The 16747-nt window shown below is 33.6% G+C and overlaps 2 protein-coding genes across 4 annotated transcripts; one reads left to right on the top strand and one right to left on the bottom strand.

Annotated features, from left to right (window-relative positions):
• The first annotated feature begins 2873 nt into the window (after nt 1-2873).
• On the top strand, nt 2874-7644 carry LOC141671961 (homeobox protein ATH1-like). 2 transcript variants are annotated; one of them, XM_074478431.1, is made up of 6 exons: nt 2874-2938; nt 4071-4154; nt 5084-6368; nt 6601-6956; nt 7057-7117; nt 7361-7644. In XM_074478431.1, the coding sequence occupies exons 3-6, from the start codon at nt 5244-5246 to the stop codon at nt 7517-7519; spliced, it is 1701 nt and encodes a 566-aa protein (XP_074334532.1). In that variant the 5' UTR covers nt 2874-2938; nt 4071-4154; nt 5084-5243; the 3' UTR covers nt 7520-7644. The 2 variants fall into 2 exon arrangements, with proteins under 2 accessions (XP_074334532.1, XP_074334531.1); XM_074478430.1 differs by lacking the exon at nt 2874-2938 and adding an exon at nt 3233-3681.
• A 146-nt stretch (nt 7645-7790) lies between these two features.
• On the bottom strand, nt 7791-16709 carry LOC141671962 (uncharacterized). Of its 2 annotated transcripts, none has more exons than XM_074478432.1 (5): nt 11581-12507; nt 10209-10261; nt 9235-9401; nt 8981-9138; nt 7791-8618 (listed from the first exon to the last, which is right to left on the bottom strand). In XM_074478432.1, exons 1-5 carry the CDS (start codon nt 12362-12364, stop codon nt 8134-8136), a joined length of 1647 nt encoding a protein of 548 aa, XP_074334533.1. In that variant the 5' UTR covers nt 12365-12507; the 3' UTR covers nt 7791-8133. The 2 variants fall into 2 exon arrangements, with proteins under 2 accessions (XP_074334533.1, XP_074334534.1); XM_074478433.1 differs by lacking the exon at nt 11581-12507 and adding an exon at nt 15801-16709 and having other exon boundaries at nt 7794-8618.
• Nucleotides 16710-16747: the final 38 nt, after the last annotated feature.

The raw sequence follows: 16747 nt of genomic DNA, 5'->3' as shown, positions 1-16747 counted from the left end.
AGTCACATGCTGGTTTGTGTTCTTCAATTTCTTATTATTTTAAAAAAAAAACTCCCCCATTTAGATTTTTATAGCATAAATTTTTAATTATAATCATGTTAAATATTTATTACTTATACTTTTGTTATCAAAAATCTTGACGATAGTGACTCGATTTACTCCACCGAAAGCTACTTCATCAATGGTTCACGAAGAACATACAGGTCTGAACATTTATTTTGATGTTGTCAGCAATATTTTTTTTTTGTTTTTAACCAACTATCATTTATATTTGTAATTTTTTAATTATACTGTTTAACGTATATATTCAAAATTTTGTGTTATGCTATAATTTAACAGAAAGTTAATTAATAAGTGGTAGACCATTGATTTCCGATGAATAGCCAGGTTCATATATTTAAATTGTTATTACTTACTATCGCTTTTGTGACTTATGATTAATGCAATTGTAAATTATTAATGTTATTGATGATAATTAAACTTGAAACATTCGCTTATCAAATCAGAAACTTATACAAATTACTCAAAGTTGAGAAAGTTAGGGACATGCGTAACAAAAGAAGACGTGAAAAGTATCGAGAAAGAAAGTTACATGAGGTTTTTTTTTATCATAGATAATCTGCTGCCACTACTCTTCAGGTGCGCACTTTGACTAAACCCAACGAGCTCACGCAATAGCCAGCAAACCACATCAACTAAGGTAAACATCATCCTTTTCCTATCACAACTACATATTTATTCAAAAATTATAAATATAATTTAAACAATTTAATTTCATTCCACTACAACTACATAAAATTTATTTAAAATTTAACTTATATAATTTTACCTGGTTTCAATTAGGTATGACTATACATAAATAAATAACCTTTAATTATGCTTTCAAAAAAATATTTACTTTTATACACTTTTAATAGTATTTATTTATGATTTTTCTGTAATTAAAATAAGATATATATATATATAATATTTTTAATGATTTCACTTGAATTTAATTATTATGAATAATTTAAATTAAATAATTGTTTATTACTACTCAATGTATTTTAACAAATTTAAAGTAGAATCCTTCGAATTAATTATTATATAAATCACTTTAATATGATAATATTTTGTGATTAACATTTCCACATCTCAATTATATTACTCTCAAGTCTCAACCCATAAGTATTATGTAGGTCCGTGCTTGGCAGGAGCTACCAACTAGTATATCAAACTCAAAAGGTAAGACTTTATTTGTCGTTTTAGGTTTCGACTCTCAGTTGCTCGTTATACTAATTTTGAGTCAAATAAGCCTATTTATTTATTTAAATAAAATATGAGAAATGTACATCCAAATCTTGTGATTAAATATTTTTAATCAGCCAAATTAAATTATGGTAGTTGAGATATTTTTGACAAGGATTGACAGACTAGAAACGTTCCAAAGTTTAACTGTTCCAGTTAAAGACAATGATAATTGTTTTTTCATTGATCCTATTGAGGATTCTTTATTTTGTACACCGGGTAAACCAGTTGTGCACAAATATACATAAACTCATCCTGTACATACTTAAACATTTCAACTTTAATTAGGCGAACAATCAAATCAAACGTACCTCCTCCAAATACATGTTGGAACTATAATCTATGAACTACTGATCCCCTCTTCATTTGGGGTACTTTTCACAAACTATTTAACCACTAACCACCCTTAACTATTTAAATTTTCAAGTACATTGTACATAAAAAATCTAAAGATGTGTACCTAAGTTCTGTTGCAGTAACGTTCTGCGTTTATTCTTCGCCAAAATTGTAACGAGCACGCGTTATTGTTGCAGCAATGTTTTGCGATTATTGCTTGCCAAAATTGTAACAATCACTTGTTATTGTTGCAGCAACGTTCTTCGTTTATTATTAAGTACATTGTGCATTAAAAAAAGAAATTGAAAGATGGGTAGTTATAATCCGGACGAGATGATTGTTGCAGTACTGTTATGCGTTAGTATACGTGAAAATCCGTAATGAGGATGTGTTTTTTGTTTCAAATGCGAAAAGTAGGAGTGAGATCCCCATAATCACAAAAAAATTAATATTATTCTTTTTACCAATATACAATGCAAAAGAATTGCAGGTCACCCAATGTATCTTCGTATAACAGTATCTTTCTTTTTCTTTTACGCGATGTCGAGAATTATAAAATTGTCAAAGATAAGGCCGACGTGTAACAGTTTTCAACGGGAAAAAAGCAAAAAGCACTGCATGTCAAATAACTGAAGTACTGAACCCTTGAATCCCAACCAAAAGCCTTGTTATTGTGTAGAAAGAACTTGAAAGTTAGAAACTAGAGGTGCTTTAAATTATTGTTTCACCAATAAATCTATCAAATATTTTTCACTAAATAAAAAACATACAATAATCTCCATGACTTTATGGCTTTTGATTGCTTTCTTGTTTGCATTGCATCGTCATGAAATCTATGTAAATAGATTTGTAAAAGTGCAAGTACAATATTACTACTCACTGCTGGTCACTGCTGGTGCAGTAAAAGACAGTGCCACTCTCTCCTCTCACATCAAAACTAAAAAAACTGCATTCCCCTTAACTCTCTACTTGTTATATTCAAGACTCCATGCAATCAAAAAGTAAATTACTTTGTTACTCTTTTTACTCTTCTTTCTCTTCAGACTTGCCTTGTTACCTATATATGGTTAAAAAGTAAACTTTTTTTGAGATTTTTAGTTTTTACCCCTCCAAAATGAAGAAACACAAATTTTTAAGGCCTGCCATGAGCAGGAGTTTGAACAAAGCATGTGTGGGAATATACATTATATATAGCTTTATGTTTGATAGAGGAGAAGGACAAAGAAGATCAGTGTTCAAAGATTAGTAGGGAAGCATGGGTCCTCTGTTAAGGCTGCAACAAAAATGAGTGGCACTGCACCATTAAAGATCAGTAGTAAGTAATGCCCTTCTCTCTTTATGAATGTACACATATGTGAAGCTGTAAATTTGTATGTAAAACATGTGTGAATCAGGTCGACCACAGTCGTGATCCCCGGAGAACACATTTTAGTGCGAGAACGGTGAATGCATATTTTGTGCATTTTTATTCCTATATAGTTATATGGTTTTGAACGCAAAATAATTGTTTTCACTGTTATCACGGTAAAAAAAACTGTTAAGGATGACTAGTCGTGATCTATGAAGAACACATTTTAATGCGAGAACAGTAATATTAATTTAAATTGCATTTTTTTTACATTTTTTATCTAATATTGTTGTTGAAAAATTGTTCTTACTTAAAAAAACACTTCTTACCCACCCAAATCAGTGCAAATATTCTTGTTTTTACTCTTGTGTGGCTCTTCTTGTCACTATATTTAATATGGGTCCATGCCATTTATCCTACTAGTTCTGCAAGAGACCCCTTATTTGGCTTTTTTCTCTTTCTTGCTTTTAATGGTTTCTTTCAGATGATTGTCCTTCTAGTTTACAAGACCTCTTTTTTTCTTTTCTGTGTTTTTAGCTTTAATATCTAGTGGACATTGTGTTCTCCTGTCTTGTGTTTTGGTTTTATGAGAGTATATTTACATTCATATCATGATTTTCTCATAGGGCCTCACTCTGAATTTTCACATTCTTGGTCTTGGGGTCATGAAAAATGAACAAAACTTTTATTTTTCTCCTTCATGCAAGCAAGTAAACTTACTTTTCAACTTGCTTTTATAGCTTTTAGTCATTTTCTGCAGAGTGGATACTGAGTATGTTTTAATGCATGAAGGCTTGTATTAGCTTTTAGTCTTTTACATATTGTTCTCATTGCTAAAGAAGAATAATAGTAGAATCTCTTTCACAATATTACCATTCTTGCTTAGCTTTATATTTTATACTATTTGCTTGTTTGGAAAAAAAGGAAACCAACAAATTTTGTGAACTTTATGCAGAATTCCCTTGTTTTGGGTTCTTTAGGAAAAATACATATATATGGTGTCCCTCTTACAAGCACTAGCAACCATTTATCTATCTTTTGATTAGAAAACTCAGTGACTGCATAGATTTTTTGAGCCCATCATTTTAAATTATTGTAGTTGTGACAAGCCTACTGAAGGAGATTTAAAGTCCATGAAGCTTATTTGTTGGTAGATCACAATTGTTCTGCAAATCATTGCAAGGTAAGTTCACATTATTTCCCTTGTTGTCTTTCATTTACCTTGCTTCTATGTTTGCATAGTTAGATTTACTGTAAGCTTCTTACATGTAGTAAATGTTAGTAAGTGTAATTCATATTTAGAGTGTCTTATTGTTCACTTACTAGTTTCTTTGTTATATATTTTAGTAGCTGTATCAGCCTCTGTGTTTTGTAGTTAGGACTTGAGTATGTAATGGAACATCCTTGTGTTGGTTTAGGCTTATTTTCTTGCCTCTAGTTTACTATGATAGGGAAACTACTCTGGATATGGTTGTTAAAGCATAGAAGCGCGAAAACATGCAATAATTTTACGCAAGGATTGTATGAGCAATGCGATAACATGACTATCGAATGCAATAGTACTTTAAACTTGTCTGATGTAGTGTGTAGTTTTACTTTTAAACTTGTCTGATGTAGTGTGTAGTTTTACTTGAAATTTGGCCTTTGAAATTGTATACTACTTCCCCACGATGAAACGCTTCTTGTTGAGATGAGGGAGCACTAACATTTTGTCCAAGGGGAGGAACCTCAGTGTTACTGTTGTGTGTCTCATTTAAATAAAAATATTTGCATAAAGCGTGTTTTGAACAAATAGGCCGTGTAGAATAATTTTGGTAGATTTTGGTATATATTGGGATATCATTTCAAGCGTCTGTACGCAGTTAAACAAGTTGTCAAGTATTCAGTCACATAGTTTTGTGTTGATATATATCAAGTTTCTATACTTGTTGAGTCAATTTCCACACATGTAATTAACCAAACTTAAATTGAGCCAGTTTCCGAGTAGCACCTGTTCTTTTAGGGCTTCTGTGAGATGATGTATATTCTTTACCTGGTCAGGAAATGGAGGGAAACTGATATGTAAGGGGAATTCTCCACATCTAACTGAATTTGATACGTATTTTGTTACAGGAAGTTGGCATTGACAAGCGGAATCCTTTAAATTATTTTGTTCTAATACATTTCTGACTTTTGGGACCATCTAAAGCATTTTTCCAATACGAAAGCAGGCTCGTATGCAAGTAGAGGTTTGCAGCTCTTAAGAGGGATCTAGTTCTACATAGAAAAACAAATGGATTCATTTACAGTGCCCATGAATGTGGACTTCCCGAACACTATGACTGAGGATGATAAGTTTTCATGTGCAACCTCAGTTTCCATTTTTCAGCCAACTCTACACAATTTGAATGAGCAAAATCAGATAATGGCTGAATTTCCTGCACTCTGCTTAACACAAGGTGAATTTCTGAATCATCTCCAGTGGCATCCTCACCGGAAATATCATGCGGAGGTTCCTACTTATACTGCATTCACCCCCAGGAGTTCAGAGCTGGAAAGAGTCACTGACAAGGATTTCTCAATGAGAAGATTGTATCCAACCAGTAATACTGAAAATCAGGTTCAGCATATGATCGAAATGCCTAATTTTTCTGCTGCACATGCAAAGTCTGTGAATATAAATGGTAAAGAGACAGCAACTCCTCCAGTATGCACTCAAGAAGTGGTGGAGAATTTTGTTTCAAATGACTATTTTGATACTGGAAAATCCTCACTTGGATCTTTTGGAAGCCATGGGTACCAGGAGAGGCATGCTAATGTAAGAAGTAAAAGGGACTTGCACAATATTGTTGCTCTTCAATTTGCTGGGCCGGTTCCTGAAAGAACAGAACTTCAACCTTTAAGAAATATGGGGAACATGGATCAAACTCGGTGGACAAATGCGGAAAATACAAGTATGAGTTCTGATTACACCTCTGGATCATCAAAATATAGCAATGAGCTATCACCGAGTCATTCTATATCACAGCCTACAGTTATTTGCCCAACTTATCCAGAACATTGTTCAGAGATTAGTGGTTCAACTTCAGAGCAAGCTTCTTGCAACAAAATTAGCTTTCCTCCAAATTCTAGTTATCAACCTGTCCAACTTTCATGCCTTTTATCTGGATCAAGATTTCTCACAGGTTTGCAAGAAATATTTTCTGAACTTGCTACCTATTGTTTTGGAAATTCAGGCCGTTTAAGCTATTTTGCTAGTAGAACCGGCTCTAGAACAAATTTTCCATGCTCTTCAAGTCAAGATGCTGGAAGAAGTTACACACCAATGGATCCTGACAGCTCTCATAATGGCAATTACCTCATGGTAAAGGGACAGGACGTTGAAACCAGGAAGAACTTGCTTGATTTACTGCAAATGGTATGAGCCTGACTTTACACATGTAATTATCATCACTCCACTGAAGACATAACCTCTATAATTAAGCTAGTATCACAATGCAGAAATGACAAAACATTTTAGTGCAAGTTTCATTATTTAGAATAGGGATTTAAAATTTATTGCATGTCAGTACAAAGAGAAAGTTGGGGGGAATGTAAATCTTGCTGTTAAGTTTTGACTAATCACATTGTTATACTTTTTCTGAACTCAGGTCGACAATCAGTACAATCACTGCTTGGATGAAATTCATAAAGTAACATCTGCATTCCACTCCGTAACTGAACTGGATCCTCATATACATGCTCATTTCGCTCTCCAAACAGTTGATATATTGTATAAGAACCTGAGGGAGAGAATCAGCAAGTCTGTCCTTGCACTGGGAGCACGTCTCCATGAAGGAGGTAGAAAAGAAGATGAGATGTCATTTGAAACCTCTTTTATTCAGAAACAGTGGGCTCTCCAGCAGTTAAGAAGAAAAGAGCATCAGTTATGGAGACCCCAGCGAGGCTTGCCAGAAAGATCAGTCTCTGTTCTAAGGGCATGGATGTTTCAAAACTTTCTTCACCCGTAAGTAGTTCAACAGAAAGAATCTAATATATCGTGTGCACTGTCAGAAATCAATACTTAGAAAGAGAGTATGCTTTAACTTTGAAATGATGTGTTGCAGGTATCCCAAAGATGCTGAGAAGCATTTGCTTGCTGTAAAAAGTGGATTGACCAGAAGCCAGGTAATAACTCCAGGTCCTGCACATGTTTGTTTTCATTAGGAGCCCCATAGCATTAATATGATCGAATATCAAACCCCCACGCTTGCAGCATGTTTGATATCTTTGTACCAGAGTAAAATTATATTTGATGATTTAATGCAATCATAATTAACTTTTACATGCCCTGAACTTCTAATACAATCATCTGCCTTGTTCTAAAGTTCAATACTGCATCTCCTTTGACCTGTAACTGCCCATAATCAGGTGTCCAATTGGTTTATAAATGCTCGAGTTCGGCTATGGAAACCAATGATAGACGAGATGTACTCGGAGATGAACAGGAGGAAAGGCCATCAGAACAGTGAAGAAATTAATAGCCATCATAGAGTAAGCATTGACGGACATCGGTTTAGGATGATTTAACCGAGAAAATATGGTCATATTACATATATGTAGGCTGCAATTGCTTGATATGTAACTCATCGCTCAAGTTCAGGACATCATTATATGTAACTGTAAATAATTATCTATATAATCGCGATTATATATGACTCGGTTGGATTTTAAGTGAAATAGTTTATGGCTAGTTAAACCATTTATGTGCAAGCACATTTGTTCACTGTCAGAAACATGCAGCATAAGTTTCATTTATAATATAAGGCTAGCCCTTCACACATCCTGCAGGCTAAATAGAATTACATGATATTTTAATCATCCAAGAAATAATAAGCAAGTATCAATTTTTCCATAACATTAAAAAGTAAAAATAAAATAACAGAAGTATCTTCTGCATCCTCTAGAAGACAAAGCAATTAGTTTGCTACATATGCAGCAAAGGATAAAAAGTTTGCATTGTGCATTCTCCAGTACAAACAAAACACAGAGGAGGTTACATATGCTGTTTATGGAAACGGTGCACAGCAAGTTGTCCAAAACCTCTACTGAATCTGTCTTTTTAACCCTCTACTGAAGAAAACATATAATAGATTTGGCTAATATTAGTTTCTACGCATGAGAGCTGCATCAGATTCTTTCTTTCATTCTATATCTTCCATCTCCTCGTCAGCATCATCAGGACTTCTTTTCTTCTCATCCCCCGTACCCAATCCGCTTGCTGTATTGTAACCCTGGCTTCCACTAATCAAAGGGTCGCCAAAGGCAGGAGGCAAGGAAATAACAGTGACTGGAGAATTACGAAAATCACACTTTACAATCTTAGCTTGCGGTTCCTCTTCGTTCATTTCTTCATCACGTTTCCTTCTCCCATGTGTTGATGTTAAATTCACTGCACAAGCAACAGTCGAAATCGGACTATGTAAAGAGTGAACCATCTCCTGATCCACACAAACCTTGTTAGCCCCATTCAAGTCAAGGAAGGTGTGTGGGGTAGGATAATCACCAGCCGATTTGAATCCAAGGAGTCCATAGTCTTGTCTTAAACTGCACATAATAGCTTTAGCATGTAATGTAGAACAATCTTCAAAAACTCTAATCCCATGATCCTGGAGGCTCAATAGCCATTCTGAAAATAATGTAGCTCAAGTCATATTCCATTCTAAAGAAAATTTATATTTAAGTTATATCTTCACTAAAGATACCAAAATTAAGCCTATATATATATGACATACAGAGAAAAAATTGCTTTTGAAATACCAAAAGACAGAACAGTCTCATTTCTTCACGAAGCATGTATGTTTAATTAACATACGCAGCAAGATCACTTTGCCTAACAAAACTAAATAAAATAAGGGGAGTGAAGAGAAGGGGCGAGGAAGATTGAAGGCTTGTCATCTACGTAAAAATATGTAGCACAATAAGAATCTAATGACGGGACCAAAACATAAATTTTTATTCAAATAAAAGCGCATAAATAAACAAACTTACTAATAAGAGATTTAGGAGTGGTTGTATTTGGCCTACTAAGTTTCTCCTTCATCCCGATTTGATTCGCTACCAATTCAATTAGCATGTTAGGAATGTCAGATCTAGAGAAAGCATCTGTGTAAGAAACGATTATGGCGTCTTGCGCTGCTACATGCTCCCTGTGGTCCAAAATATCTCTTAACTATTATAAAATATTTTGGTATGTTGTCTTTGCATCTTTGCTAAAACCGTAATCAAGTCAAGTAATCATGTACCTCGCAAAATCTATGGCATTGTCTGCAACAAGAAGCCATGCCAAGAAGATATTTTTTAAGTGGCTTTCATGCAGCTGACTGAACCTACCAGATTTTAAGAATGGAAGTTCGCCCAGCAAAACAGCATCGTATAGCACCCGTCTTAAAGGTATTTCTTCCTCAGAACTCTGCGAACATGAAACATGTTATTGAAGGATATATTCCAGTATCTGACATCGAGTACAATATTCCATGTAATTTCATTTATGCAGGAAATAGATGTCTAATTTTTTGTAGAAGTACCGGGTTTGGAAATTCGGACATTCATAGGAAACAGCAGCCTAGTGACCAGCTCAAAGGCAAAACTAATCTATTTGTGTTTGATGGAGGCTAAAGACACTCCTAAGGTATTGGTGTGTACTTCATATAACAATCAGTCAGTAAATGACATTTAGCATCAAACTAATACCAAGCAGTAGCGGAGTCAGACGTTTGATTATGGGGGAGTTAAAATTTATACTAGGCAGAAAATACTTCGTTAATCTAAACGTAAAACAAAAAATTAGAAATTAATAATATGAGCACGACAGAATTAAGAAACAATACTAGAAAATTAACAAGAAAAATGCTATTTATTTAGTGAAGGATAATGAAGACAAGTGAGTTATGATGTAAAAATGTGAGATTATTTATTTGCTAATTATACATTTGAATAATAAATTTACCATTTAATAGATATTTCAGTAGATAATTTACTACTGAACATTTAATTAAATTAAATAATAGCAAATTATGAACTCAAATATGGATACATGTATAATTAGGTCATTAGGCATGTGAGTACAAGCATCAATCGTGAACATGCAATAAGCTTTAACTTTTATTTTTTAAAAAAGGCTGAAAAGTGAGGGTACCCCAGAGGACCTTTTCAGTCCTTAGTAACTATGCCTCTGCTACCAACTACCGAGTCTACATGAAAGCATAAGAATACTAACCAATAAGGTGGTAACAGGCAAACTTGGCTCCAACATCATTCTGAGAAGCATATCTGACAGGCAACACCAACGACAAATAAGGATAATGCAAATGGAATATTAAAAATAAAACTTCCAAAAAATGAGGTAAAAACTATAAATGTCAGAAAAGGAACCAATAGTTCTTCTAGTGTTAGAATTGTGGATTGCATACAGAATTATCAAATCGCATGTCAACATGAAAAATAAAAAATTTAAATAATATGATTTTTAGTTGATGTTGGAATATATATATCTACGACTAAAAAATGGCACGGGGAATGTAAACCAGTCTTCTACAAGGCCCACTGACAGCCTATTTCTAGACCATAGAAGATAACATAATAATATTTGCTGCAAGTGAAAGAGCAAGGCACAATACAAATAGTTATGGTTAAGATTCAATTTATTCTAGTTCAAAGAACAGTCCAATTTTTCCTAGTTATATTACAGATCAGACATTCGTCAGTTGTGGTACCTAATACAGGGTACTTCTCTGGTTCCTTTGTCCTAGTCAGAGAAGTTGAGATTTGTTTCTCTAGGAAACTTCTAGACTAAGATGGTATCTATACTGGAAAACATAATAAAGATATGTCAAGAGAGACGTATGTAAGCTCTTCTCTATTCAATAATAATCTTGAAGGAAAAGAAAGGAAGCAAGATCTATGTTTGGTTCTGGGTCCCAACTATACCTGATTAAAGTGTGTGTATGATCCCTAATTTCTAGCCACAATATGATGCTCTTAGAAAGATCATTTGCATTACAATTACTTTATTTGCACCATGTGTTAAAAGTTGAACAACCTAAAATAGCTATTTGTAGTATAATCTTGTTAAGCAGTATCAAATAAACTAAAAGCCTCATTGTTCATTACAAGGTTGCATAATATACATCATATGCTCCATACAAGTAACACAAATAACCATTGTGGGGGATAATACAAGCTGGCTTGGTGTCCCCACTTCTGAATCACTGCCACTATGGGATAATACCACCAAGAACCAACCTTTATGCCCCACCTCCGATAACTTGTATCAAGAAGCTTCCGAGAGATGGCTTTGATACCATATATAACAACTTGGGTCAAACCCCGAGTCATGATTTAAAATTTGGGTCTATCCTAAATCCAACATTAGCCTGATGTACACTGTCCCAAATGCATCCAACTTGGGTTATCAACAACCCCGACGAGGCCCCCACAAGATCATGATTGGAGATGCATTTGGCACTCATATTTAAGCTTATATTCTGAACAAGTTTCCCCACATTTCCATCTGGGACTAAGGGTCATATATGAAATATCTTTTTATGAAATAAAATCTGACTATCTAAAACAAGTATTAAGAACCTCACCGTAAAAGATATAGTTCTTGAATTCCTTCAAAGTCTGCACTACCCATGCCCTTATCTCCATTTGATAGTCTACACCATCAACCCCAAAACTAAGTTTGAATTGTACGGTTAAAATTAATATCTCAACCATTACAACCGCAGCTAAACAGTCTGTCTTGTAGCACACACTTAACTGATGTCGAACTTCATCAGTTAAAAGCGGAAAAAATAACCTTAAATAGTCCACAGGTTTACGATCACTCTCAACTTGATTCACTGTCCAAACATGCATCAAATCTTTGAAACAATACGATAATTTTTCTATCTCTCTTTTTTGATCCTCCATACCACAGTACAAGACGATATAACTGACAATTCTTTCTAACAAATTTTTAATTTCTCTTCCCAAGAACACATCAGCCTTTGATAAACCAACACAAGATTTGTGGAGAACCTGAATGATCGGAGCTATTACAGCAACCTTCTTCAAGGCATTACATGGAATTGAAAGCAAACGTGACATCTCGAACAACTCTTTAGCAACATAAACAGGGTCTTTACGGATACACATATAAAAATGGTATAACATCGCCAAATTATAACAAATGATTTCAAAAGGTGGATCATCAAATTTTTTATACAATCGGAGAGAATGTGCTTGAAAATTAAACAAATCCGGAACATCACTTTGGAGCTCTTTCATAAGCATCTTGATTGAATCTGTCAGCATCATCTCATCGTCCTTGGTAAGGCTTGGCTTGACGATTGTATAGGTAGTTGGAATATTCATTTTGAGTGGTGCCATAATTATAACTAAATCATCAATGACTCTATTAGGTATATCTGGGAAAGAATTTAAGAAATGGAAGCGTTCAAGGGATGTAAGATCAAAACCCTAGCTTCGCGAAAGAAAATTGACTGAAAAGGGGCTTAGAAACCTTTTGGTAAGTAATAGATATGAAATGTTAAGAATTTAATTCGCATGGAAATTTAGTGCTACAACTCGGGTCAACAATATTTCATTTTATTAATTGCTATGTAATTATGATTGGTAACCACCAAAATATTAGATACTTTTGATATTTCCACGAACGGCCTTTTCTATTATGTAGACGAACCTGCCTCCGATATTTTTTTTAATAACTGGAATTTAGAGCATTCAATTTTATACTAAAATAAATAAAAAGGAAAACATAATATCTACTAATATGGTGAGGAATTTATAACACTAATTAAATTCTAAAATGTGTGTGTGTGTTTGGAAAATTTAAGCTGAGGTCCGCAACCAATCACTGCCACATGTAAGATGTAACTAATTGAGCACTGCAAGCTTGATCTTGCAATGTGAAACTTTGTAACAGGAAGTCATAATTAGGATGACTTAACATCCATTGATAGATTATTCGAAAACATTTTGAATGGATATACATCACTGCATGAACATACTTTTTTTACAACCCCCCCCCCCCATCTTACTACTGGTCAGTGCCAGTGTCATAGCACGAATAAATATAACATACTGGAAGAGGGAAATCCAGATTTAGGGAACCCATATACTATCAGTTTCACCCAACTCTATGCAGATGTGACATGACAATGATACTTCTAATTGGTTTAGTAGATTCCAAGATTTGTTCATGTCTAAAATACTGTGCCTAGACATTTTAGGTACATTTTACATAACAAAGGTTCAACAGTGTTACATGTAGAAAGGGGAAAGAGGAACGAAAGGAGGGGGGGGGGGTTGGAGGGAAGTTTTGTTTCATTAATGTGTTCAACCTATTAGACGTCCTTCAAAGATGAAGTCATCATATACATTACATATTTAGAAACAATACAACTTCAAGCAAATCCTAACTGTAAAGTAGCAAACTCTTTATGGCCCGTTTGGACAACTGGATTTCATTTGAAATTCTGGATTGGATCAAATAAGTTGTTTGGGTATTTGGATTTGGATTTTATTTGAAATCCAGGACATTCAAATATTAGTATAAACATGAGAACTTGAAATGACAACTCAAATTCTGTCATTTGAAATCCCTCGTTTGAAATGAAATGCAAGTTTCCAAACGCCCTCTTAATTATATCACACTGAATTCGTTTCAAGATTAATATCAATAGCAGTAGAAAAAAATTAAATCCCAAAAAGTTTCTGACATTATTACCTTAATATACGGCAACAGTGAATTTAGCAAGCTAAATATAACAAATTAGACTAGTGCTCATTAATTCATTTAGCTTTATCCTTCAACCGATCATTTAGATCAGTGGGGGAAATTGACCACTTGACCTCGGATGAACTTGTAATTGTATATATGTATTAGTAATATATTTGATGAAGGAAGTTCTACGGAGACCCTTTTTTTCTTGGAGACCTGGAGACCAAACCTAGCTCGTTCATCTATATCTGATCAAACGGTCCACTTTTCTTTGTTTTTTATTTATTTAAACTTGTCATGGTGAGTGTATATATTTCCTGGATAATATATATCATCGTGCTGCACTTTATAAACTGATTAAAACCATTTTCTATGTATTGCATAATACATTATACATAGTAAAAATACTATGTTCTACACTGCATATTTTGTATAACCGAGTGCATAACCGAGTGCAGGATACAAGGTGCTGCTGTATTTTGTGCAAAAAAAGTGCACAACACAAATTTGCATAATTTCAAATAAGTGTATGCAAGGTAGAATGATGCAAAATATATTTTATATAATGCAAACCATGTTTATGTATAGAACACGACAAAGTACTAGATTTAAAAAAACAAGTATTGCACACTAAGTTCAAAAGTGTTGCAAAATTTTATTAAAAGAAATTTATCATTAGAATTTTTTATATGGAACTAAAAGAGATGAAAAATATTATATTTATTTTTATATATTCCATTTTCCTCCATTTAAATATTTTTTAATACATTTAAATAAATAATCTTAAGAATATGATATGTTGTTGAATATCTACATTCAAAAATAAAATTATAGATAAGAAAACATAAAAAGTGTAGTCCATAATGTAATAAAAAAAGATTATGAAAGCAAAATTTAAAAACTCATAATTTGTATATATATGTACACTTTACATTTTAATAATTTTTCTTTATTATAATAAAATTTTATATTTTATTTAACAGAAATGTTATCAACAAAATATTTATAAAATCACAACATATTCATATTTTTTTAAGACTTTGATTCTTGATTCTGCACAAAATGTTTATCTACAAACTTTATAATTTTTTTAAGTGGATCTTTTTTTGCCCAAATGAATAATTTCACATATTTTTATTATATTATTTTTAATAGAAATAAAACATAATTATAGTTGAGGAAAAATATTTGTGGAAAAAACTCCAGCTCTGTAATCGTTTTTTAAGAGTCATAATTCTGCAAACAAATAATTATTTTTTCAAAGAAACTATTATGTTATGCAAAAAAACGTAAAAATAGAAAATTAAACATTGTAGTTGAACTGAAGAAAACTACAAATTTCTCATAAAATTATGTTCCTCCCATGAAAACTGTAATATTGCACCTTCACTCCTGTGACCCATTTTAAAATGTTTGGCACTCGATTAATTTTTCATTGTTGCATAAAAATGTTCTTCAAATCTATTCACAATAAAACTATTTATGAATGCTAATTTGAATTTCCTCTAGTTACAGTTGGGTTGGTTATTCATTGGCTCAACACACTAATATAAAAAGATAGAAAGTGTCATACTTTAGTATTTGTCACATGATTATAAATAATATAACGGTTGTAGCAGAGGTCTCCAGAGTCTCCAATATACTTGGGTCTCCACAGATCTCAACTCTATATTTGATATATTTATATCAAAACTTATACTATGAACTAATAAACCTCACTTGAACTTAAAATTGCTGTAGAATGTTCAGGATGTATGAATTGTACTGAATTTATGATTCCAAAGCTAATTTTATTAGCTACATCCCTGCTTCTAAGTGGCGTCTGATACTTGCATCATTTTAAACCAAGTTCCACATTCAACTCAAACCTAAGTACTAAAAAGTTAGCTATAAATTTCACCATAGCCTGAAATATTAATGAACGTCAGGCCAGAAATGTTTATCACAGGAGAACAATAATGTAATTTAGGATGAACAACCATTCCAGATTTCAGTCGTCTAATAAAGCACGAACGGTTAGCATAATAACATGACCAAAGCCCACAAGAAACTTAATCAGTAAAGCACCAATTAAAATCTTACCATGAAAGCACGAATTTTGAAATCCCCCAACTGCTTGATACAACGACAGTTTCAAATCACCCTGCTTCTCCTTTCTTGACACCCTCAAACATAACCTCAACAAGAAAAACTGAACCATAACAACACCAGCTAAAACCCCCATTCCACATCGTGCATCAACCTGGTTCCGAACTTCATCGCTCAAAAGCGGAAAAAACAACCTCAACGCATCACCCAACACCATACCCTTTCCAATTTGATCCACATTCCAAACACGAACCAAATCAACAAAATTCCCAATTAAATTATCGCCCAAAACCACATCCCCCTCCCCCTCAAAGCACTCAACACAACATATACTAATATAACTCCCAATCCGTTCCACCAACCCCTCGATCTCCCCTCTAACACAAACCTCTCTTTTCCAACAACTACACAAAATATACAAAACAGGAGCAAGAACCGCAATTCGTTGTACCCCGCTACACGGTTCGGAACACGAAACTATCAACTGAAACAAGTCTTTAAGTACAACAACTTTATTACAAGGCTCTTGAAAATACAAACTACTACTATTAAATGTAAGTGCTGCATAAAACCAAATAAATTCAAGTGGTGGATCATCCATTGTTTGAATTACCCGGTGTAGAATCATCCGTTCTGCCATAAAACACTTTTCGCCTTTTCGAGACTCCGTAATGAAGTGGTTAATTGAGTCTTTTAGTATTGCTTCATAACCTGGTGAATGGCTTAATACTACCATAATTGGGGTTGATGGGGTTGTTTTTTTGGGTCTAATTGTATAAAATTGAGTGGAATTAAGGTGAAATTGGTGTTAATTTAGTGTTAATTTGGGGGTTTTAGAAATATAAACCCTAGTTGATAAACCCTAGGTTTTAGGGGAAGTGAGAGAGAAAGCGCGCGAGTGGGGTCTAGTTTGTAACGGGCATATAATTTTTGAATTCGTA

Source organism: Apium graveolens, chromosome 7, assembly GCF_009905375.1.
Source record: "Apium graveolens cultivar Ventura chromosome 7, ASM990537v1, whole genome shotgun sequence".
NCBI lineage: Eukaryota > Viridiplantae > Streptophyta > Magnoliopsida > Apiales > Apiaceae > Apium > Apium graveolens.
Note: the sequence above shows the minus strand (reverse complement) of the source record. Positions and strands in the feature narration are given on the sequence as shown.